Source organism: Lepidochelys olivacea (assembly GCF_965140295.1).
Source record: "Lepidochelys olivacea isolate rLepOli2 genome assembly, chromosome: 7".
NCBI classification, from domain to species: domain Eukaryota; kingdom Metazoa; phylum Chordata; order Testudines; family Cheloniidae; genus Lepidochelys; species Lepidochelys olivacea.
In genome coordinates this window covers 21,120,565-21,146,910 of record NC_140417.1, presented here as the reverse complement: position 1 = coordinate 21,146,910, position 26,346 = coordinate 21,120,565, and the positions used below count along the sequence as shown (strand labels likewise).

At 46.1% G+C, this 26,346-nt stretch overlaps 1 protein-coding gene across 1 annotated transcript in view; it reads right to left on the bottom strand.

Moving 5' to 3' along the window:
• UROC1 (urocanate hydratase 1) overlaps nt 1-26,346 on the bottom strand; it is a 66,248-nt gene that overhangs the window by 19,157 nt on the left and 20,745 nt on the right. Inside the window, exons 7-14 of the mRNA XM_084633044.1 lie at nt 25,459-25,525; nt 23,318-23,461; nt 17,833-17,921; nt 17,039-17,101; nt 16,284-16,463; nt 13,678-13,775; nt 10,918-10,990; nt 8,784-8,905 (exon numbers count right to left, since the gene is read on the bottom strand). Coding sequence (XP_084489170.1) covers nt 8,784-8,905; nt 10,918-10,990; nt 13,678-13,775; nt 16,284-16,463; nt 17,039-17,101; nt 17,833-17,921; nt 23,318-23,461; nt 25,459-25,525 — 836 coding nt within the window. The remainder of the gene's footprint in view (nt 1-8,783; nt 8,906-10,917; nt 10,991-13,677; nt 13,776-16,283; nt 16,464-17,038; nt 17,102-17,832; nt 17,922-23,317; nt 23,462-25,458; nt 25,526-26,346) is intronic.

Here is a 26,346-nt window from a genome sequence, read left to right as displayed (position 1 = left end):
TGCTTGCACCGTCCTTTCCTAGAAGACTTGCACTGAACTTTAAAACTGTTACGGAAACATCCTGTAGAATTTAATAGATATGACAACCTTAGGGTACTATTAAAGTTTTACAAGGGTTTATAAAAATTGTTCTACAGAATTTAATAGAGAATGAGATCCTTTCGATAGTTTTAAAACAATATCCTATAGAGTATAATTATCTATTCAGTCCAGGGGTTCACATAAACCTACAGAAAGGACCTCATTCTCTACTGAATTCTATAGGTCTTTTCCTTAAGAGGAGCTAGTTGAGAAAACTGCTGTCATTCAACTAAGACTATGGGGACATACGACAACTAAATAAATCTGACCCTTCTACAGAGCCCGACACATTATCAGGCTCTCTTTTCTAAACGTTGGTGTGTCCCATGTTGAATTTCCTGTTAGTTCTGTGGGGGTGGGGGATAGCATCCTTTCATTAAATCTGACCTGCTGGGATTGAAAGTATTGACGCTCCTTCTTGAGCTGCTGTGGCTCAACCTTGGACTAACTCCACGCCTTTCTCATTTGTTAAACTGTTGCCGTCTCTCTCAAGAATATGTTCCTAAATCAGACAGGCTACTGTGTTGCTTCTGGTATTTCACAGATACTGGTCTTTATTTAGGCTTTAAAGCACATTCTGATCTTACAAAAATAATCCTCATCAGCAAGGAAGTTGATTCCTTGTTTGTTTGTTTTAATTTATTTTTTGCTGTCCAACCCTGTCAAACTCTGACTAGGGTGGTGAGCAAATTCCTCATTTAAATTAGTTATTACTATCTCACTGCCATTTGGGCCTTGATCCAGAGAAGTCAAGTTTCCCAGCAAGTGTCACAAGTGTTTTACAGGTCAAGCGTGGAAATATACACAATAATATGCAAAGTCCCTAGAGGGTTTAAACCATTCTCCTCCCTTTTATTACCATTGGTTGAACTGTTCTACTTCTCCCATCCCACCCTGATCTCAGATACTAAACACAATTACCACGCTGTATGGAAATATACACAATAATGTACTATTCTCCTCCTCTGTTGTGGGTTCACAGATTTTAAACAGAATATGCATGTGTCACAAGTGTTTTACAGGTCAAGCGTGGAAATATACACAATAATACACAGTAACACGCATCACTAAAATTGGAGAGGAGTCCAGACTGAAAGTCCTGATCTGAATTTGAAATTCCCCAAAATTCAGGATGTTGGGCTCCCGTCTTTTGATTCAACCTTTTACTGTAATCTGTAAAATTCAAATTTGGGTTTAGCTTTTGAATACCACTGATGTTAGGGGATGGCCAGATGCAGGATTTTGGTTTAGGCCATGTATATATTTACAATGGCTAAACAGCAAATAGAATAGTCAAGACCATGGGAGGTCAAACTGGAATCCATGAAAGGCTGTGTTTATTAAGCGCGTTTTCCATCCAAGTTCAGTTTTAAATTCTCTCTGAATTCCTCTCTCCATTGTGCTGCCAAGCACAACAGAAAATCCAATAACAGAGTTGCCCCCAAGTCTGCTCCCATCTGCTGGGTTTTAAAGTACCATTTTTATATCAATGTAAAAATACAAATAGCATTCCAATACCTTTACTGCCTGTAAGAGGTGCTTTCTCATATCCTTTCCATGCATTTCTCTGTGTGTGTATATATATATGTATCTATACACACACACCCCACTCATACGCATGTACTTACACAATATTCAATTAATTTGGTATATACACAGTGTGAAACATTCAAATGTCATGTGTTGGCTCATTCTGGGATGGAAAAAATGACTGGAGAATGAATCACATGCCAGATAAGTTGTTGTGTATTTATGCTGCCCTGGTACACAATACAGCACCACAGTTGCCAACTTTCACGCAGTAAATAAGTATCCCGACTTTCACAATAAGCCAAAAATCAAGCCAATCCCTAAGAACCCCAACACTCTATGTGACTAGATCCTCCCGGCGTGCAGTCTGGGACTGTGGTGGGCCCGCTGTGCACCCTGACTCTCTCCCCCCTTGCCCCTGCTTGCCAGGAGCAGATAAAAAAAAAAAGAAGCAACAAGCTACAAGCCAAAAACTAGTCAACAAGCAACTCATAAGCTCATTAAGCCAAAAACAAGCCCAATTTCTACATTTTTTTCATGGGTTTGGCACGTCTGTCCCCCTGCTGCCCGGTGCTCCAGGGTCCCCCCACCACCTGCAGCGGCTCGGAGCTCTGGGATCCCCCTGCCGCCCACAACAGCTCAGAGCTCTGGGGTAGCCCCACCCGTGGCAGAGGGACCCTACAGCTCCCGCTGCTGCGGGTTGAAGTCACAGAGGTCACTGGAAGTCCCAGATTCCATGATTTCCACGACCTCCGTGAAAAAATCGGGGTCTTATTCATCAGTGGTTAGGTTACTAGCCTGAGACGTGCGTTCAAGTCCCTGCTCTGCCACAGACTTACCTTGGACGAGTCACTTAGCCCTGGGCTACACTATGAGTTTAGGTCGAATTTAGCAGAGTTAGGTCGATTTAACCCTGCACCCGTCCACACGACCAAGCCTGTTTTGTCAACTTAAAGGGCTCTTAAAGTCGATTTCTGTACTCCTCCCTGGTGAGGGGTTTAGCGCTAAAATCAACCTCGCTGGGTCAAATTTGGGGTAGTTTGGATGCAATTTGACAGTATTGGCCTCCAGGAGCTATCTCAGAGTGCTCCATTGAGACCGCTCTGGACAGCGCTCTCAACTCAGATGCACTGGCCAGGTAGACAGGAAAAGCCTCGAGAACTTTTGAATTTCATTTCCTGTTTGGCCAGCGTAGCAAGCTGATCAGCACAGGTGACCATGCAGAGCTCATCAGCAGAGGTGACCATGGAGTCCCAGAATCACAAAAGAGCTCCAGCATGGGCCGAACGGGAGGTACTGGATCTGATCGTTGTATGGGGAGAAGAATCCATGCAGGCAGAACTCCGTTCCAAAAGACGAAATGCCAATATATATGCCAAAATCTCCAAGGGCATGATGGACAGAGGTTACAACAGGGACACACAGCAGTGCTGCCTGAAAATTAAGGAGCTCAGGCAAGCCTATCAAAAAACAAAGGAGGCAAAGGGTCACTCCAGGTCAGAGCGCCATACATGCCACTTCTATGATGAGCTGCATGCAATTCTAAGGGCGGGCCCTACCACTACCCCACCACTGTCCGTGGACACCTGCAAGGGGGGAGTCTCACGCAACAGGGATGAGGATTTTGTGGATGAGGAAGATGAGGAGAAGGATGAGGAGGTTGAGGATAGCGCACAGCAGGCAAGCGGAGAATCCCTTCTCCCCAGCAGCCAGGAACTGTTCATCACCCTGGAGCCAATACCCTCCCAACCCTCCCAAGGTGGGCTTCTGGACCACGAAGCTGGAGAAGGCACCTCTGGTGAGTATACCTTTGTAAATATAATACAGGGTTTAAAAGCAAGTGTGTTTAATGATTAATTTGCCCTGAAGACTTGGGATGCATTCACGGCCAGTACAGCTATTGGAAAAGTCTGTTAACGTGTCTGGGGATGGAGCATAAATCCTCCAGGGACATCTCCATGAAGGTTTCCTGGAGCTAAAAGCCTTTGCAGAAGGTTTCTGTGGAGGGCAGCCTTATTCCGTCCTCCATGGTAGGACACTTTACCAGGCCAAGCCAGTAGCAAGTAGTCTGGAATCATTGCAGAACAAAGCATTGCAGTGAATGGGCCCAGCTTTGGTGGCATTCAAGCGACATCCGTTCTTTATCCCTTTGTGTTAGCCTCAGGAGAGTGATATAATTCATGGTCACCTGGTTGAAATACGGGAAATTTGCTTAAGTGGACATTCAGAGGTGCCCATTCCTGCTGGGCTGTTTGCCTTTGGCTGAAAAGAAATCATCCCCACTGTTAGCCACGTGGTGCGGGGAGGCCCGTTCATGCTGAGCTGTTCGCGTTTGGCTGACAGGGATCTTCCCTGATACTAGCCACGCGGGGTGTGTGTGTGTGTGTGAAGCGATCATCCCAGAGAATTGGGGTGGGGGTTGTGCTGAACATTCACCCTAAAACTGCAGCCCCTCCTTTTAAATGGCCAACCTAACGGGCTTTGCTTGGTATGGGAAAGGAGGACAATGCTGTTTGAAACCATTCCCACATGTTATGAAGGTTGAAGAAGCCGAAACCCTTTGCCTTACCATGGCTGCCTGCAAGCCAAATTCTGTTGCCCAGCTGAGCATGTGTGATGTCTCACACCAAACCAGCAGGCACTCAATATAAGAGGCAAAATGCAACCTTGTACAAAAGCACATGTGCTATGTAATGTGAATTGCTTGAATCAGTGTGAAATGGTCTTCCCTTTGTTCTCTAAAATGTATCTTTTTAAATACTACTCTCCCTTTTTTTCCTCCTGCTGCTTCAAATATTTCTACGCTCCCCCTATCATCTCCGTCCCAGAGGCTAGCGCAGATTAGAAGGTGAAAAAACTGCACTCGTGATGACATGTTCTCAGAGCTCATGCAGTCCTCCAGCACTGAAAGAGCTCAGCAGAATGTGTGGAGGCAAACAATGGCAGAGTCCAGGAAAGCGTTAAATGAACGCGATGAGAGGAGGCAGGATGCAATGCTGAGGCTAACGGGGGAGCAAACTGGCATGTTCAGGCATCTGGTGGGGCTGCCTGAAAGGCAGCAGGAGCACAGACTGCCGCTCTAGCCCCTGTATAACTGCTTGCCCTCCTCCCCAAGTTCCATATGCTTCTCACCCAGATGCCCAAGAACGCAGGGGGGTGGAGGGAGGCTAAGGGCACCCAGCCACTGCACCCCAGAGGATTGCCCAAGCAATAGAAGGCTGGCATTCAATAAAGTTTTTAACTATAGTGTGGCCTTGTCCTTCCCTCCTCCCCTCATCCACCACCCTATCCAGTGCTTCCCTCCTCACCCACCCCTCCCAGGCTACCTTGCGAGTTTTCCCCCTATTTGTGTGGTGAAAGAATGCATGATTTTGAAACAATAATGACTTTATTGCCTCTGAAAGTGGTGATTGAAGGTGGGAGGTTGGTTGGCTGGCTTACAGGGAAGCAGAGTCAACGAAGGGGGTGGGTTTTCATCACGGAGAAACAAACAGAACTGTCACACTGTAACCTGGCCAGTCATGAAACTGGTTTTCAAAGCTTCTCTGATGCACAAGGCACCCAGCTGTGCTCTTCTAATTGCCCTGGTGTCTGGCTGCACGTAATTGGCCACCAGGTGATTTGCCTCAGCCTCCCACGCTGCCATAAATGTCTGCCCCTTACTCTCACAGATATTGTGGAGCACACAGCAAGCAGCAATAACAATGGGAATATAGGTTTTGCTGAGGTCTAACCTAGTCAGTAAATTGCGCCAGCAAGCTTTTAAACGTCCAAATGCACATTCTACCACCATTCTGCAATTGCTCAGCCTATAGCTGAACTGCTCCTTACTACTGTCCAGGGTGCCTGCGTATGGCTTCATGAGCCGTGGCATTAAGGGGTAGGCTGGGTCCCCAAGGATAAGTATAGACATTTCAACATCCCCAACGGTAATTTTCTGGTCTGGGAAGTAAGTTCCTTCCTGCAGCTGTTCAAACAGACCAGAGTTTCTGAAGATGTGAGCGTCATGCACCTTTCCTGGCCATCCCACACTGATGTTGGTGAAATGTCCCTTGTGATCCATCAGTGCTTGCAGCACCATTGAAAAGTACCCTTTGCATTTTACGTACTGGCTGCCAAGGTGGTCCAACCCCAGGATAGGGATATGCGTTCCATCTATCGCCCCACCACAGTTAAGGAACCCCATTGCAGCAAAGCCATCCACTATGACCTGCACATTTCCCAGAGTCACTACCCTTGATAGCAGCAGCTCAGTGATTGCGTTGGCTACTTGGATCACAGCAGCTCCGACAATAGATTTACCCACTCCAAATTGATTCCTGACTGACTGGTAGCTGTCTGGTGTTGCAAGCTTCCAGAGGGCTTGCGTCACTCACTTCTCAACTGTGAGGGCTGCTCTCATCTTGGTATTCTTGCGCTTCAGGGCAGGGGAAAGCAAGTCAAAGTCCCATGAAAGTGCCCTTATGCATGCAAAAGCTTCGCAGCCACCGGGAATCATCCCAGACCTGCAACACTATGTGGTCCCACCAGTCTGTGCTTGTTTCCCGGGCCCAGAATCAGTGTTCCATAGCAGGAACCTGCCCCATTACCACCATGATGTCCAAATTGCCAGGGCCCGTGCTTTGAGAGAAGTCTGTGTCCATGTCCTCATCACTATCGTGATCGCACTGTTGTCGCTTCCTCGCCTGCTTTTGCAGGTTCTGCACATGCTGCAGGATAATGGGCGAGGTGTTTGCAATGCTCCCAACAGTAGCGGTGAACTGAGTGGGCTCCATGCTTGCTGTGGTATGGCGTCTGCAGGAGAGCAGAGTTGCAGCAGAAGCAGTGGACGACAACGGATGCCAGGAGAATAGATATTTATACAGAACAACGAGAGGACCTGCGAGGTGGATTCATGGCACCAGGAGAGCAGAGTTGCAGTGGAAGCGGTGGAGGATGACGGTTAGCAGTCCGACTGCACTGTCTGCTGACAGCTGCACCCAGGACCCAACAGCAGTGGTGACGGTGAGCTCAGCTGAGCGGGCTCAATGCTTGCTGTGGTATGGGGTCTGCACGGAAAAAAGGCGCGAAACGATTGTCTGCCGTTGCTTTCACAGAGGGAGGGGCGACTGACTACATGTACCCAAAACCACGCACGGCAATGTTTTTGGCCCATCAGGCATTGGGAGCTTAACCCAGAATTCCAATGGGCGGCGGAGACTGCGGAAACTGTGGGATAGCTACCCACAGTGCACCACTCCATAAGTCGATGCAAGCCATGGTAGTGAGGATGCACACCGCCGACTTAATGGCTTAGTGGGGACATACGCAATCGACTGTATAAAATAGATTTCTAAAAATTGACCTGTATAAAATCAACCTAATTTCATAGTGTAGAAATTAGTCTCTCTGTACTTCAGTTCCTCATCTGTAAATAGGGAACAATAGTACTGCCCCATGTCTGGGGTGTTGTAAGGGTAAACACATTCATAGATTGTGAGGTGCTCAGATACTACAGTGTGGAGGGACCAAATAAGTACCATAGATAGATAGACTGACTGTATAAAAGTGAGAGTAGAATCAGGCCCGATATTTTCAAAAATAGCTGTCAATTGTACAGGCATTGTACAGGGAGAATGATGGGGAAAAATTATTTGCCATCAAAACTGCAACCACAGATCAGGTAGTGAGGATTCAAAATGGGTGGAAGGGTAAGTGCAGATATTTGAGGCCACATTTAATTCTCAGCACGAAGTTGCACCCACAAAACTGGAGATCAGCTGGAGGCCCAGACAGAAATTAAACTACTGGATTAAATGCATTTTTTGTTTTTCTGCAATAAACACATCCCAGTGAGGACTTATCTTGACCATTTTCTTTAGTGCATTTAATGCTTACGAAAGGTGCCAGGTGGACAGCTTTAGACAACAATGTTTTGAGCATTTATCCTAATAACAGGTACGGTATAGCTAGCAGATGTACAGGGCTCCCTAAAACTGTCCCACCTGGGGGCCTCACATACAACCTGGTGGAACCACCCAGGGGTAAAGAAGTACATCAGCATCCCTGGCCTCTATTTCAGTTCATAAAACCCCAAAGGTGCCCATCCCCTAAAGCTGTGGATGCCATGACACAAATGACATCACACAATATCATTCAGGGTCCATGCAAGGAACTAACCCTTCAGCACAAAGCAATAGCACTCCCCTACTTCAGTCCAGTTCACAAATGCCTCAAAGCCTCTCCTGCAGGAGAACACAGGAGCCTTGCGGCAAGCCCAGAAGATTAACATATCTGGGGATAGGCAGACCAAGGAGGGACGTGAATTCTAGAGTCGAAGGGCCCTCATAGTGAGTGCCCTGCCAGCAGCTCCCTCTCAGTTTAATTGAGGGAACTGTCTCCAGCTTGAGCACCTTTGATGACTTTAACTGCATCATCACATATGCTGGGTGAGAGGTGGTCTTGTAAGCGGACTGTTCTCAAGCTATTTCCGGCTTTAAGATCATCCTCCTGAATTCTACAGACAGCCAGTGCAGCTCCCAGAGCACTGGTGTCATGTACTCTTGACATGAAAGCCTACTTAATAAGCAGGCTACTTCATTCTACCCCAGCTTTAGCCTCCAGTTCTCAAGGCCTAGCCCCAGGTGCAGCGCATTACTGGGCTATTGGCTAGATCACTAGACACAGGAGACCTGCATCTTATTTCTGGCTCTGCCACTGGCCTGCTGGGTGACCATTAGCAAGCCACGTCACCACACCGTGCCTCAGTTTCCCCATCTGTAAAATGAGGACAATACTATTGATCTCCTTTGTGAAGCATTTTGAGCTCTACTGATCAAAAACTCTAAATAAGAACTAGGTATTACTACTATTATTATTAGCTGAGTCTCAAGCTGACAAAGGCATGGATAGATGCAGCAAAATCCACACCATGTGCAGATGGGAAATAGTGCTCTTAGTCACAGCTGCAGTTTACGCATCTAATAGCAGCCCTGGGCTCCATAAACCCCCTAAATAGTGCTTGTAAGTCATAAATATTGGCTGCACTCCTTACTGACTTTAATACCTATGTGGAGCAGACAAGAGCTTGGTTTTTCAGGTCTCGTCTGAAAGACACACTAAACTCCTTTGATTGCACCCCATTCTTCAAGAAATTTGCACCTTTTATGATAGAAAAAGAGTTGACATCCTACCTCCCTGATGTATAGCATCTTCAAGCACTGACGTGGCGATTAAGTCAGCGGTAGCCAAATCCTGTGGGTCACCTGACGTACAAACCCAGCGGAATGGTCCAAATCCCAGGGAAAAAATGTCTCTGGGAAGAGAACATGTTTCATTAAGAGATAGTTGAAATTCCTGTCTGATTTATCCTGGCAGTTAGCAATGCTTTTCTTTCATTAACTGAAGATGGAAGAATTCTAAATATTTCAAACAAACTAATCTAAACAGAAAGCACTTGGGATCATTATTCCAGAATTTAAACAATGCTGTCTCACCAAGACATCAGTGGGTGTGGGGAAAATTGCAACCACACTTGTAGTGCTCACAGCCTTTGATAGAAAACTCAAGGCTGTTAATCAAACAAGGGTGTTCCCCAGTTGACTGAAGGTCCTTTCATAAAATAAGATGTTGGAGGCCTGGTTCTCTCCTTTCTTACACCAGGGTAGCTGATTTACACCAGTGTAAGAGGAACACCCAGCTCCTTGTTTTAATGTCCACAGATGAACCTGTAATCATTTACAGAGTGAGGGCTTGATTGAGCCTCTCTTTTGCACCCTTGTCTAGTCATTTATAGCTATGGAAAGTGAATGCAAAGTGGGTGTAAATGTACCCATCCACAGAAGAGAGTGGAGAAGTCTGAGCTGGTAGCATTCTACCTTACACTGCACTTACCGGGCCAGAGAATCTGGCCCTTTCTGCTCCCATTGTGCTTAGGCTGGCCCCTCGTCCAGTATTAAACCGGACAGTCCTGCTTTTCTAGGGTTTGTCCCCTATCCAGAACTCAGACAAAACTGGATGTGGTTTTACCAGATGGGGATGCCCTTTTGAAGAGTGTGCTGCTTAGTCCCCGCTGGCGTGACCTGGCACGTGAGTGGAGGTGGAGTGGTGCGTTCTTAAAAATGGCTCCCCATGTGTGGTGTGACCTCACACGCACCATGCGTTTCAGGTCATGCTGCACAGGGGCAGAGTGGTGCGTTCTTAAAAATGGCTCCCCCTGAGTGGTGTGACCTCGCATGCAACATGCATCCAAGGTCATATCGCGAGCGGTGGAGTGGCACGCCCTTAAAAATGGCAACCTCCATGCACTGTGCATCTGAGGTCACACCAGTGGGGGCGAAGCAGCATACTCTTAAAAGTGGTACTGGACAAAACCACATCCAGTTTTGTCTGAGTACTGGATAGGGGACAAACCCTAGAAAAGCAGGACTGATAGGATACTGGACGAGGGGCCAGCCTGAGCACAATGGGAGCAGAAAGGGCCAGATTCTCTGGCCCGGTAAGTGCAATGTAAGGTAGAATGCTACCAGATCAGACTTCTCCACTCTCTTCTGTGGATGGGTACAGAAAGGGCCAGATTTGGATGTGTGGCCAAGGTCATGCCAGTGGGGAAAGGTTTATGCCAGCAAGAGCAGGCTCATGCCGTTCCCGGAAGACTGATATGTCTAGTATTCTGGGAATGCATGAATGGCCACCCTAATTGTGCCACTAATCCAAAAGGAGTCAGTCTCGCCCCAGAGTAGTGAGAGGTAGCAAATCTATGTATACAGCCACAAACCAACAGGGCACCGCTGCAATGCCAACTCTGCTTTCTGCATATATATAAATGTCTTCCAGAATTACTGAGCTGTTAAGGGTCAAGTCCTGCTTGCCTTAGTGCATATGAGATGTCCCCGGAGGCCTGATTCTGATATTACACTGATGTATATCAGGAATAACCACAGTGAAGTCAACAGTGTCCATAGGCCAGACTCTTGGCCTTGTTCCGATTGTTTTACATTGCTCCAGCATACACACATTCTTCTTAGCCATGCTGGGCACTGCTCCCGTGCAAATGAGCACGTGGCCCACACAAGGGTAATACTAGTGCAAGTGACATAGAACCAAGACATGATGGGATGTCTTAGATAATTCATTGCTGAAGCCCCCTTCCCATCACCATCATTTTACTCTGCAATGGGACTAGGCAGGATTTGGCCATGTAAGTGGGGTCTCCGAGTTAACATATTTTTTGGATATTCTCGTAAAAAGCAGTCCAGTTTGTAGTTTTACTTCTCCAGTAAATGGAAATAGCTCATTGCCCCAAGTTATCTATTCCTTCCAACATACCCCATAATGTGCTGAACATAGGAAGGGTATCGGAATTCTGTTTTATTGGCTCCTCTTTTCTCGACATCAGCACCTGCAAAAGGATTTTAAATGCAGATTAGTTGATGAGAAGAAGAGCTACAAACTTGGGCCCGATTGTACCCTGAGTTCATGCCCGACTGCATCCCTGCCTGCTCAGCTCTTCCCCTGCCACACCGAAAAAGGGGGTCAGACCTCTGCTTGATGGCACTTTCCTTCTCCGGGATCCCTCTCACAGGTGCTGTGTGAAAAGAGGGGTGGGGACTGGGTGGTTATGGGGAGGTCAGTGGGCAGCAGAGGATCTTCTTTTAAGGGAATGATGGAGGCAGCTGTGGTTAGGGCAGTCCTCCGTTGGAGCTGCTCTGCCAGAGAGCTGGATGGGTAGAGGGAACAGGATCCCAGAATCAGCTTTCAGACAAAAGGCTTCTGTATGGAAGGCCATGGCCTCCTGTATATACCAGGGGTTGTGGAAAGTCACACAGCTCATACCATGGGGATGAACAACCCCCTCCCTAAATTGAAAAAGGCAGGAAAAATCTATAGGAAGACCTCTGTGATTTCTTCCCTCTTCCTCCTTTCTATGGGATTTCCCACAAGGGAAGCAATACAGGCTGCTATAAATTAAACCAGAGCAGAGAAGCAAACTGACACCCAGCCGGCCCACCTCGGCATCTCCCCGGCTTAGAAACACTATACTTTCCTGGGCCTTAACATTTCAGGCTCCAAGAGAAATTCTCTTAAAATCACTCACTATTTCTTCTATTTGTTTTAAATATTCTTGTTAGAAGAAAGAAAACAGGGAATAAATGAGTGGCAACGGCAGCTGAATGCAACCAAACAAATTAATGATATTCAAGAGGTCCTATATTTTGCAGAAGCCACCTCCCAAGACATCCTCAAAGCCGTCCCTACTGCTTTCTTTTCTTTATTTTTTTTAAATGGCTCATTTTTTATTTTCATTTTCTAGTTTTAAAATGTCAGCTTGTAAAAGAAAAGAAAATACCCTTGCCAAATCCTGCAGCATCAACAGGGCAGGCTTAAAAAGTGACCTGAAGCCCTTGGGGTGAGATTTTGTGCTGCGCCACAAAACGCATAGCCCATGGGGAAAGAGGGAAGGCACTTTTGTGCCCTTCCAATTCTAGGCTGCTCCATGGGCAGAACCTGCCCCAGCCAGGCTTGTATCTCAGGAGGGCAGGTGCAAAGGTGGGCTAGCCATGCGCCCACCACCAGCTCTGTAACACAGAGCAACTTAGAATGTTTGTCCCTCACTTAGCCCTGCCTTTTAAACCAGGGGACCTCATAGATCAGCATGTGGCTAGTCAGTACAGTGCCTGAACCAGAGAAATTTTTCCCTGGCTGGCCAAGGGACTTTTACAGCCACTGTACATTGTGAAGGGGCCATAGTTGAAGAGGGAATCCCTCCCCAAACATTTTAAGGGGTCAAAACATGTTCCTTGTTCATATATTTTAAGCAACCACTCTGCATGGAGATGTCTTGGCAGCTTTTTCATGTTGATGCTTTAACGATGCAATGGAGTAAAAACAGAAATCCTGAAGCTGTCTCCTTAGACATTTTCTGTTACACAATGATTAAGGGTGAAAATCACTAGTGCTTTAAATGTTGATGCCTTACCAGTCACAGAACCTAGCCTGAAGATCAGGTTTAGTGAAGGAAATATATTGGGCCAGATGCTCAGTGGGTGTAATGTGGCATAGCTCCACTGACTTCAATGGAGCTAGACTGATTTACACCAGTTAAGGATCTGGAGCAATATATTCTACCCCTAACAAAGGCAGATGTCTGCTACATTTTCTTTGTACTTTCAGTTTGTCTGATCTGCATCCTGACAAGCCGCAAGGGTCTGTTTGCAATGCTAAGAAGGCTTTAGAAGATTCCCTTGTAAATCTCTGGTGGGCTTGAGTTTAAGGGCAGCAGGGCCATCTGGAACTGTAACATTTGCCACCCCCTCCTGTCCAGGATAGAGAGGGACATTAAATAAAAAATAAGCGTTGTGAGGAGCGGGACAGAGAGGGGAATTATAATCCTAGGCCCTGGTCATGAAAATGCCTCCACACAGGCAGACCCCTGCACCAGTGGGGCTCTGCATAGGAATCCACTCACACTGAGGCAACTGCAGGATTAGGGCCTTATTTTGCAAATTTCAGACTGGGATGCTGTTACCTTGTGTAGAATGGAGGTATGAGTGTCCAGATTGGAGCCCACAGTTCAACTGCCGGCAGTTGTGCCCACAGAATGGAGGTTTGTCTTTAGAAAGCTTGGCCACTGGAGTCCATCATCTGTGCCCAACATTGGGTGCAAAGTTGTGGATGTGCCATTAGAGGACACTTCAGAAATGTGTATTTTATTTTTCTCCTTTGAGGAAAGACAGACTTTGCTTCCCATCGACCCCCCACCCCACAAAAAAGTCAGTGCTGTTACTTTAAAAACAACGGGCCAGCTTTTCAGTGGTGCTGAGCACCAGTTTCTCCTACTGACTTCACTTGGAGCTGTGGGGGCTCAGCACCTCTGAAAATCAGAAACAAACACTACGGAATAAAGCCCAATACCACTAGTCTTCATGAGAAAAAGAATGGCACCAATTTAACGTCCAGGCAGGACTGACTCCTACCGATACACTCCATTTGGAAGACCTGCTCTAACAAAGATAATGAACTATATGTTACCTGCTGGAAAGGAGAGAAGTGCCCTGGTTACATCTAGGAAAGCCAGCACCTACTCACCGGCTCTCTGAGCTTCCAAGAGAAAAGCATTGCCATAGTCCCAAAACACCATGCCCTTATCAGAGAGCCTGTTTATAGCAGCCACTTGTCTCCTCAGACTGAAAATAAAAAGGCAGAAAGTTAGCTCTGAGATTCATTCACTTATATAAAAGGTTAATGTCACAAACACCTTAGCATTGCTGCCCTGGGCTGTGAAAAGGTGGGGAGAGTTAGATAGATGACTTTGAAAGACTCAAGATCAATCCATGTTCTAAGCCCACCAGACACCAAATAAAAATACTTTCCACTTCTGTAGCACCTGTTATCCCAAGCTCTCCAAATGCTTTACAAATATTAAGTGAACCTCACAACACCACTGTGAGGTAGGGTAAGTAACACACAGGAGTCACCTATTCCAGCTCAGAAATGCAGCCAGCTCTGGGTTGGAACACAACAGATGTTTAACAGCACACAGCAATACTGCCCATCAGCTCAGAAGAGGCAGTGAAGAACAGTATCTTAACTAGCTGAAACTACAGAGATGAATTCAGAGAAGCAGAATGTGGTTATTGTACCTGAACAGGCATTTGGCTAACACAGCCCGGTTATCACCCATCCATTATGAAAACTGCCATTGGATCTTTAATGACCACAAGTGATCAGGAGCTTGGTTTTATGGGTTATCCAGAAGAGACCTCCTGTATCAGCACCATACCTGCTAGCAAGAAGCTGCAACACAGGTTAAGTACTGAGCCAGGGTGAAGAGTGTCACCTGCTAAATTAACAACAGTATTTCCTGAAGGTCTGCCACCCAGTTAAAAAGCCAACACAGCTCCTGAGATCTAACAGGAAAAATTGCAGAAGGTGGTACTGCTAGAGACTGCCTCCTAGCACAGAGCTGGCAGTTTCCAGTGACGAGGTAAACCTACCAAAGGCCAAATAACTTCAGACCATTATATAATGTGAGCAACTCCCATCACTGTCTCCTTCCTCCTCCCTATTTCTAGAACAGAGATCTAAAAACTTCAGGCAGCAAGAGAATTTCACTGCCACTGCTAATCTTTGTAACCTCATTCTTTAATTCCTAGTGCCGGTGGTTATGGTCTGAAACCCCCCCAGCAACTGGCAAAGGCTCAAAAGCAATACAGCTAGGGCTCTTAAATTTGTAACGGTCTCAAAAATAAAGTCCACTTCCAGCAAAGTCATTTGCTAACTTGGTTTTAGATCAAAAATCAGGAAGTTAATGAAACTGCTTCAGTCCTCTCTGACCCCTTCTTTGGAGATTTTTGCAATTCTCTGCTTCTTTTCCTTTTGCTAGCCCTTAAAAGCACGCACAAGGTCTGGGCTATTTTGAACTGGCTGCAGTTTCCACCTGTTTCTTGGACTACAATAGAATCACAAAAAACAGAGATTAAAAAGATCCCAGTAGATTATTTAGTCCATCCCTTGGCCAATACAGGGGCCTAATTTTCCTCTTGCTTTCACTGGTATAAATCATGAGTGAAGGCAATGGAATTAAATTGCTAATTAAGAAGAGAATCAGGCCCTAGGCCTATTCTTGAGAGTACCCTTTTCACTGCTTGTTTTCACAGCTCCCAATTCTAATCTCACTTGCAATGGTGTAAATCAGAAATCAACAGAATTACACCAAAGCATAACCAATGAGATTGGGGTCCCTAAATTATTCTTCATCTTACAAAAAGGTCCTGCTGGAAATTAGCTTTGCTGTTACAGACAGCATCGCCCTCAGAACAGCATCTAAAATGAAGACCTGGGAGACCGAAATCATCATTTTAGGCCCCTGGGCCAAAGCCAAACAGATGACAAACACAAATTCTAGCCTCTAATGGTAAAAACCTCTTCAGCAGGAGTGTTTCCAAGAGGAAGGAGAACAGCAGGAGTGAAAAGTAATAGCACTCAGAGCCAAAGAACTTCTGTAACTGCAAGCACCTGCTGGGTTTTAGTGAAGAACAGTAGCACTGTTCCCTGCTCCTACCCAATTAGTGAAGCTACTAGCAAGCCTGGAAATAATACAAAATAAGGATGTTGTTTATTTTCTGCTCTCTACGTTTAATAACAACTAACTCACATGCTAGGTACCTTACATAGGCTACAAAGCCCAATATATGGTTGAAATAGATCCAAGCAGATATTTTCAGACTTTAGTTCTTATACAAGAGAGAATGACCCTGCAATGGCAGGTAGAGGGACTAAGCAATCTGATAGACCGTTTCTCTTTCTAGAATCTGTGGGGTCGATTCTATGTCAGTTACATCTGTGTGAAAGCAGTCACGCCACAGGAGCTAAAAGAGTTACACCAGTGTAACTTCAATGGCATTACTCCAGATTTACACTGAGAGAACTGAGAGCAGACTCTGACCCACTGATTCTATGAGTCTTATTATGGGGAAGACAAGAATCTGGTCACTGGAGAAGCAAAATAAACACTGAGCCTAGAAATGCTGAGCAACCAAACCTGCATAATCAAGGCTGGATGTTTTTCTAACAGATCTGCTCTAGCAATTATTTTGGGGAAGTTCTATGGTCTGTGTTATGCAGGAGGTCAGACGAGATGATCACAATGGCCCTTTCTAGCCTTGGAATCTATGAATCAGGTAATTGTTTACCTTTCTTGCACCAGGGTACGGAACCTCCCTGGATTAGTAGACATGAGCTGGTTTGCCTCCTCAAAGCTGAGCTGCACGGGGTAGTATCCTCCACTGAATGGATTGTGACAGGAGGTTTGGTCGGATCCAAGATCAACTAGCTGTTCTCCTGTTGTATCAAGTTCATAGACAAGCCTCTCCCTATGGTGAGGAAAGATAATATATAGACTGCTTGTCTGGTGGCTGCCATTGCCGGCATCACCTCGTAGTTATATTTCTTGTGAGCATCAGCAGCACCAATTAGAAGTTCTCAGGAATATCCCTAGAGATTTTTTTATAATATTACAAGGATATCCTGGATTGGCAATGTCTGTTGGTGGATGCCTGATAGAAGTATAAATAATGCTTGTCACTGATTTCAGTGGGCTTTGGATCAAGCCACTAAAGCAGCAAATTTCTTTTCTCAATATTCTGATGACCAAGGGGTTGTCTTTCATTAAGACACCATTCTCCAGTTTCTGATTACCAATGAATTATCTTATTAAGACCCCACTTTGGTTTCCAAAACCAAAGTTATCCATCCTTGTGCCTAAAAGGGGTACTTTGGTCGGCAAAATGTAATTCACCCATTTGGAATTTGGACACCAGATTTACCTCCGAGAGTCAAGATGTAGCTTCAATGGTTGGTTTGAAGGACAATTCCCTTTGTCTACAAGCTTGGACATTGTTCCAGGCTAACTAACAAGGAAAAGTGCCATCTACCATCTGGTACTTACCAAAGATCTACCACATTCCCATGGTAGCCCAAACTAAGGGTAATTTTATTCTCTCTTGCATCTCTATAATAGAGTAAAAATAGAAATGGTTGAAGAAAATTCATCATCTGGATAGTTGCAGTTTACAAACTACACATAAACAACCAAAGCAGTCACTCAAAAGAGCAGAGAAAAGCCTATGTGGGTTCAAACAGCAAGACAGGAGTGATGAACACTTTCAACCTAAACTGACAAGAGGATCCTTATGCTGCGTGGGATTCCTTGAGTAGACTGGGAGTTCTAGGTGCATAAACAATACAAGATTAGGCACTGTACCGGGAACTGGACAATGCACTGAAGAGTCAGTGTTCTTATTCAGACAGACTTTCTGTCTGAAAGAGTTTCAGAGCAAACAGAGCTCAGACTGTGCTGTTAATAGTGAACAGGTTACGGTGCCGGCAAGCCAAATACCATTCCTTTCACTTAAAAACCTCAACAATATTCTTTAAATCCACAACCTCAATATGGAGATTTTATACTTTCACCTAGCTCATCCTTTTCAAACCAGAGTGATTCTGTAAGGGGCTATGGAGTAATAATAACAAGACAGGGAATTCATGAGTTGAATTTCTAATACACGGGCCTGATTTTCTTCTCATTTACCTCATTTAATAGCAGAGGTGATATGAGGAGAGAGATCCTGTAACCCCTCCCCTGCATACCCATGTAGGGGAATTCAAGGGCTGCTGCGGTTACTTCAGCCCTTGAGCAGGATTTAGCACATAGGGACAAACACAGCACTTCATGAGCCATACCTAAGCCGAGCAATGCAGTGGTCCAGGCTATCAGTGATTTCCATCAGCCAACCTTGCCTGTAACGTTTCAAAAGTGCAGCTTCATCAACCTGGGACAAATTGCATAATTATTTCAGGACTGTCATCTCACCTACGGAAGAACTTCTCCAATCCATCTTTAACTTTAAAACAATCCTGGATGAAACACTAACAAATGTACATAAGACCACACTCCTGCATTGGCTTCAAGGTGATGGGCTGGGTGAGCTAATCGTTGTTTTTTATTTCTAGCTTCTAATATTCCATCAGTTCTGGTTTCTGTTGTTTCAAACCAGGAATGGAACAAGAGCGGAATATTTTCTCCAACCACCTCCCAACGCCAACCTTTGTAGTTTTAATAAAATGGGAACCAGATCACTGCTTAATTTGTAATGAAAGAGGTGCCGGGGCTCAAGCAATTTTTTTACTTTCATAAACAACATGGCAAGCCCAGAGGTGCCAGGGATATGAACTGCCAAGCCCAGAGGTCCCAGGGCTCAGCCCTGGCAAGCCCTAGCACAAATTAAGCACTGAGCCAGATCCAAACCAACCTGGCTTTAGAAAAACAAAATCCTAATGAGAGCTGGTTAGGAAACATTTTTCCCCCACAAAAAAAATTAACAACAATTTTTTTATTTCTCTTGGAATTGTTCATGTTTTAACTGAAAAACTGAAAACAAAAAGTGTTTCTGCTTTCAGATTTTCAATGACCCCCCCCCACAATTTTACAATAACCCATTTAAACTGCCATGCATTCCCACAGCCCACCCCCTGCATTTTCTTTCCATCATTTCCAGCCACCAAACCATTGATACGTAAACAAAAAACGTTATATATTTGGGGCTTGATCTAACGCCCATCAAAGTTGATGGAAAGCCTCCTCTTGCCAAGTTATTTCAGTGTGTGAAACGTTCCTTCAATTCCCATGTCACTGATTAGGCATATCATTAAAAAACCCTGGTTTGGGGCAACACCAGTGGAGCAGCAGACTAAGAAGTCAGTTACACAGAGGAGACTGCTTCTCTTGGTATGCTGTTTTAGTACCAGGCAAAACAGCCGTGATGGAAAAAAGAATGCAGACTGGTACATGACAAATAAATGGGTTCTGATACTACAGTTCAAAAAGTCTGAGTGCAGCGCTGATTGGACTATCTAAATCCTCTGTGTTATAGTATCCTATATACTGTATTTCTGACCTATCTTGATAGGGTCTTGGATCTCATTTCATAGACCCCACCAACACACCCAAAGAAATTAACTTCCTTTTCATCAGATTCTAGAAAATCTTTTATGCTCTTTGATCAGCGAGTCAACAGGTTTTAAAATGACATCAACCACATGGGTTCACATCACACCTGGAGTAACTCCATGGGATTAGTGGAGTTACACTAGGGATTCTCTTCAACCCTATACCCCTGCATAATAGTTTAAACAGGCCCCAGCAGGTAGTTTATGCCCCAAAGTGAAGATATGAAAAAAAACCCGCTTTTGTTTTGATTCCAACATACCTATGCAGGGTTTGCAACCCAAACATTGCAGCATTTTGCTAGCATAATAATAGTTATCAGGGAACCTGATCTTAAAAAATGAGAAAGAGGGCCAAGGGGTTCGGAGGCCAGGAGGGGCATCAGGGCTGGGGCAGGAGGCTGGGGCACGGAAGGGGGTCAGGGTGCAGGCTCCCAGCAGCACTTACCTCAAGCAGCTCCCAGAAGCAGCGGCATGCCCCCCCTTCAACTCCTATGCGGAGGTGCGGTCAGACAGCTCTGCGCACTGCCCTGTCTGCAGGCGCCGCCACTGCAGCTCCCATTGGCCGTGGTTTTTGGCCAATGGGAGCTGCGGGGACGGCACTTGGGGCAGAGACAGCGCATGGAGCCTCCTGGCTGCTCCTATGCATACGAGCTGGAGAGGGGACATGCCACTGCTTCCAGGAGCCATGCCGAGCTACGTGCCATCAACCGGACTTTTAACGGCCCAGTCAGCTGTGCTGATCGGAGCTGCCAGAGTCCCTTTTTGACCTGGCGTTCCCTGGCAACCCTACCCAGCACTCACCCCACAGTGGCAGCTCCTGCAGCTCCTATGCTGTGGGGCTGGCTGGGCTTGGCTTTCTGCTTTGAGCATTAAAACCTTCGGGGTTGCAATGCCACTCAGCTTTGGCCCCACCCCCTGACTAGACCAAATTTGTGTGAGTGGAGTTGTGACCTGGCTCATGGGGTTGCAGCGCCACTCACTCAGATTTGGCCTATCTGGACTCCTGTCATCGTGACAGCTGGGCCAAACTTGAGTGGCACTGGGATCCCAGAGGTTGCATTACCTGGAGCAGGAAGGTGAGCCCAGCCAGCCCCATGGGACAGGAGTTGCCATGTGACCCTTTGAAACATTCTGGTGACCTAATTTGAGGTCCTGACCCACAGGTTGAGAAACCCTGCCATAGTTCAATATGTTTCTTGCCTTTAAACATCTATAACTCCTTCTACTGATGTCAAAAACCACCTATCCACCCTCCCACCAAGCCAATGGCCTCATCGGGCCGGCACAGTTAAGGCACACCAGTTTCATAGCCAATGGTACAAAAAGGAGTGAATCAGGAACCCATTTTGCAGCTGGGTGAACTGGAGGTGCCCTTTCAGTGTCAGATCAAATGCGGCTTGAACCCATGACCTTCTACTGATGTGCTTACAGCTATCTATACTATTCATTTCTATAACATACTTATAACCTCGATTCATCATTTATTAACTCTTCTGAAATAGTTTATAAATGTAACTTTACTATAAAGTGTGAAATGTGACTGATATTTCCCTCCAAGTAAGAAGGACAGGATGAGGTTCTATAGAGTTGAAAAGTTTGTTAAAAAATTAAAAGGGAAATAAACTGATCTTTCAGCTCCCTTCAGTGGAGCAGAATTGTATTTATATTCTTTAGAAAAAGAATAAATGATTATATAATGAAACAGCCCCATTATTCCTAGTCTATGCCTGATCTCTGTTTATTACATTTTGGAGTATAGAAAATTATTCTGATCAATTCTGGTTAGAAACCAAAGAAAACTTTAGAAGAACAGAATCATTATAAGGAGCATCAGAACTTAAAAACAACTGAAAAATGCAGGCCCTAAGAGACTTTATTGTTTTTCTTTATTTATATTTCAAATCTGGGTGGATTTTATTTTGGTCTTATGGATACTTACATTTATCAACATTAGAATTCTAGTGTTTGGCTTTTAGATGTGTTGCTTATCCATCATTTTATAAACCTAATGGGCTCATAACATCCAGTGTGCTGATTGCTAATGCATTAGTGGTCTTTAACTTACAGATAAAAGGTAGCTAATATTAGCAAAATATCATTAAAAATTGATCTTACTCTAGGTGGGAATAAGAGAAGAGGCTGTGTTGCTACTTGCTCTCATTTTTTTAAAAAAACTGTCAGACAACTTTCCTCTAGGCCAGCGGTTCTCAACTCTGGTCCACTGCTTGTTCAGGGAAAGCTCCTGGCGCACTGGGCTGGTTTGTTTACCTGCCGCGTCCGCAGGTTTGGCTGATCGCGGCTCCCATTGGCCTCGGTTCACCGCTCCAGGCCAGTGGGGGCTGCGGGAAGGGCAGCCAGCATGTCCCTCGGCCCACGCCGCTTTCTACAGCTCCCATTGGCCTGGAGTGGCGAACAGCGGCCAGTGGGAGCCGCGATCGGCCAAACCTGCAGACGTGGCAGGTAAACAAACCTGCCCGGCATGCCAGGGGCTTTCCCTGAACAAGCGGTGGACCGGAGTTGAGAACTACTGCTCTAGGGGATCAAATAGATGAGCCATTGTGGCAATCTTTGCACAGGCAATGCTCCCATTGGGCCAAATGATAAATTCCACCTCCCCCAGGCTGAGGCTGCACATCAGTGGTGTGCTGTGGTGGAAGAGGAAAAGGCACTCTAGCAATTCCCCAGACAAAGTACTTGCCTCTAAGAGTCCTTTATAAATTGGTATAATTTAGAACAGCTCTGAGGCTGCTCTAAATTATGCTGGGGGCAGAGGGGTAGGGGAGGAGGGGAACCAGCCCCTGGCTGCCCACTCCCTACAGCATTTGGGAAGGTACACCCGGGGACTGACACAAAAGACTTCAGTGCAGGTTCAGGGTGTTCAAAGTCCAAATGCAGAAGCACAGAATGAAGCAGCCCCAAGCTTTGTGTACCAAAATGGAACATTTGAAAGAGAAATTGTATTGACCTTTCATATCTGGTCACTATAATGAGATCAGGACTTGCTGGGATAAAGGCTTGAGACACGTGCTGCCCCAGTGGTCTTTAGCTGATCAAAAGTGTGATGGGCCTTCTTGCTTAAGGGTGGGATTTTCAAAAGCACTTGGTATTGATTTAAATCTGCTCCCATTGAAGTCAATGGTAAAACTCCCAGTGACTTAAACTCCCATTGACCTGGATGGGAGCAGAGTAAGGCCATCGCTGAGCACTTTTGAAAATCCCACTAAAATAACTAGTACATTCCAAGATTTTGATGTGAAACTCCCATGTGAAGTTAAGCACATGGAACCATGGTGAGTTATTGACATGGGATCTTCTTTTTGCTGCTGGTGGTTAATATCTTACTCTTAATGCAGACAGGATTCATTTAAGATTTGAACTTGATCACAACGGATAACATAGTTACAGAAAATGTTATTTTCATTTTTGCCTTATTCTGAGTTGAATAAAAGGGACATCTTTGTGTTCACTGAAAGTGATAGGTAGGGGACAGGTGACAGCAAGGAGCTATTGCTCCATTGGACCACAGGGAATAGTCCACAGAACTGTCGTAAGAGATTTGGGAAGGGTCCGTACATTTGGGGAGAGTCTACCATTAGGCTCTCTTATAACTCTTGATGAGGCTGCTAGATGCATTAACCCTATTATGCTCACCCCTGTTTTAATACCTTGGGCCAGACTGAGTCCTGGTATAAAAGGGCATAATTCCCACTCAAGTTCATTGAAGTTAGGCCTATTTATACTAGGGCCGAATTTATCCCCAACATTAAAAACTGGCTCACTTAGAGAATGATTGTTTATTACTTAAATAGCACTAGGCATGTACCTGGCACTTTGCAAAAGGCAAGGTCCATACTCTGAGGAGCTTATAATTAAATACAGGGAACTGAAAACAAACTATAGAGGGTGGAGGACTTTAGGGAAGGGAGAGGAGCTTATAATAAGTAATGGGAAGGGTACACAGCTGTTGGGGGAGAATATTTTTTTTAATGAGGATCACATAAATTGCATGTTTGACACAATTATTGCCAGTTACACATTTGTGGGGTAGAGAGTTTTATAACTGAGCAGGCGTAGATGCTATCAGAATGGAGTTTAGCACAGGAAGGCAAACTGAAAGGAATGAGGAACAAGCCCCAAGAGAGTAGAGAGATCTGAGACAGTGTATAAAGGAACCCTGCAAAGGAAATACAGAATGAAAACAAAGAGGTGTTGGTCTTACCTCAGCAATGATCCCCACACATCCAGCAATGACTGCAGCTTTAGCCTGAGCACCACTCATCCCTCCAAGACCAGAGGTGACAAACACCCTCCCAGCCAGGTCCTCCTTGCCTAAGTAGCGACGACCTGCATTCAGCACTGTTAGCTAACACACAGTGCAGAACAAAGCAATCATTGGTAACCCCTGTCCCTAAAATCCTGAAAATTTAAAGATATTTAACATGTTTGTGTCTCTATTGTACTTTTGCATTGATTAGGTATTTGTTAAGCCTACATTTGTTTACAAGTAGAATTGGTTAAGATACTCTAAGACACTGGTGTTTTTAGGAGGGTCAAGTGCTCTTCCCAGCCTTTTGCAAAAATGTAATGCTTGAAACACAATGTAACTGGTTTAAGGGATCATTTACATTCAATATCGGGAGAAACTATTTGAATGGTTAAAGAATAGAACAAGCTGCTGAGCAAGGTTGTAGACTCATCATTCCTGATCCTGAACATGTTCAAGAGACATCCAAATCTCATGGATGGTTTAGGGATGCCAGAATCAATCCCTCCATGAGGCCAGGGAATGGAATACATTTTAATTAAAGGTTCCTTTCAATCCGAAGGAGTCTGTGGATATACTCATGGGTTACAGAATCTGTGCACACAAATCTTTAGACAGGATTTTGAGACACTATGCAGGAAGAATTTGGCAGACAACAAAATACTGTATTTCAATACTAAATAAAATGAGGGATCAAGAACAAGTTACATTCAATGTACTAGGCAGTGGTGAGCTGGAACCGGTTGTTAAATTTAGAAGCCCACAAGGGACAACCGGTTCTAAAAGGGCTTCTAAATTTAACAACTGGCCAAAAGTGGTGCTTTAGGTTCCACTTCTCTGGGTGCTCCGGGGCTGGAGCACTGACGGGGAAAATTTGGTGGGTGCAGAGCACCCACTGGCAGCTCCTCGCCCCAGCTCACCTCCGCTCCGCCTCCGCCTCCTCCTCCTCCCCTGAACGCGCCGCCCCGCTCTGCTTCTCCGCCCCCTCCAGTTTCCCCACAAATCAGCTGTTCGCGCGGGAAGCCTGGGAGGGCTGAGATGCAGGCGGCAGCTTCGTGCTCAGGCCCAGGGAGGCGGAGGCGGAGGGGAGGTGAGCTGGGGCCGGGGGGGGGAGTGCAAGGAGTGCAGCAGGTAACCTGGGGCGCTCAGGGGAACTGCTTCCCGCCCCAGCTCACCTCCGCCTCCACCTCCCTGAGCCTGAGTGCGAAGCCGCCGCTTGCTTCTCAGCCCTCCCAGGCTTCCCGCACGAACAGCTGATTCGCAGGAAACCGGGGTGGGATGGGGCAGAGAAGCAGAGCGGGGCGCTGCGTTCAGGGGAGGAGGCGGAGGTAGAGACGGAGCAGAGGTGAGCTGGGGCCAGGCGCGGGGAAGGGAGCTGCTGGCGGGTGCTCTGCACCCACAAAATTTTCCCTGTGGGTGCTCCAGCCCCGGAGCACCCAGGGAGTCGGTGCCTAAGGCGCCACTTTTGATGTGATCGTGGGGGGGGAGCGGCTGCTCCCCCTGCTCCCCCTCAGCTACGCTCCCCCGCCCCTAGGTGCCAGAGGGACCTGCCGGATGCTTCCTGGGAGCTGCCCCAGGTAAGCACCTCTGGGACTCCCCACCTCGCCCCCCAGCAGGTCCCTCTGGTTCTTAGGGGCAGGGCGCGGTGGGCACCCACTACAGTGGCCCACGAGACCCTCCTGCCCGGTTCTGGGGGCAGTCAGGGGACAGGGGAAGGGAGTGGATGGGGCAGGGGTCCCGGGGGGTGGAGGCAGTCCACGACCCCCTCGTGGGGTGAGGAGGGAACCGATTGTTAAGATTTTAGCAGCTCATCACTGGTACTAGGTACTAGGACAATGCATGTTCAGCCAATTTACCTGTTGTTACTGGAGATGAGCCCAGATTAAAACCCTGGATCTAGACACTCTCAAATTATGGCTCTGGATCATGATTCCATCTCTGATTTGAAGAGTTTGGGGGGAGCTAAAGTTCTGTTAATGAGGTGGCAAAACTCATTTCCTTTAGTAGTCAGGAGCATCCTGATATCAACTCAGCACCCACCACCTGTCTCGCAGACAATGTATGACAATGCAGACAACCCTCCCCAAATCTCTTACCACAGTTCCATGGACAATTCCCTGTGGTCCAATGTAGCAATAGCTCCCTGCTGTCATCTGTCCATACCTATCAGTTGAAGTGAACACAATGATGTCCATTTTATTCAATTCAGAATAAGGTTAAAATGAAAACAATATTGTCTGTGGCTATGTTCTCTGTTGTTAGAAAACCTGATATTATCAAGTTTACAATTTAACTGAATCCTGTCTGCATTATGAGTAAGTGATTATCCAGCACCATCAAAAAGAGGAAACCATGGCAATATCTCGCCACTCTTCCATGTGCTGAACTTCAATGGCAGAGTCACCTCAGAAGCCCAAAGCTGGTTATTTATTGCAAGAAGGTCAAATATGGGTATAAAAGGAGCTTTGGGAGTGCACAGCTGCAGCACAGACAAGTAAAATGGAAACATGGCTTTATGTGGGCTAAGCACTCTGGCTGTGACTCCCAGTGTTGATGAAGTGATGTAGACACTGAATCCCCATTGAAAGTCAATGAAAACAGAGGATAAATTTTTCAAAAGCACCTAAGTGATTTAGGAGACGTCTACACTGCAAAAAAAAAAAAACCTCACTGCGGTGAGTCTCAGAGCCCAGATCAACTGACTTGGGCTGCTGGGCTTGTGTTATGGAGCTAAAAAAGAGCAGTGTAGACATTCCCACTTGGGCTGGAGCCGACTCTCTGACACCAGGTCGGGGAGAGGGTCTCAGAGCCAGTGCTCCAATCCGAGCAGGAACGTCTACATGGCTATGTCGAGCCTTGCAACACAAGCCCTGCAATCCTAAGTCAGTTGACTTGGGCTTTGAGACTTGCTGCAGAGAGTTGTTTTGGTTTTGGTTTTGCAGTGTACATGTGACTTGACTTTCAGTGGAACTTAGTACTTAAAT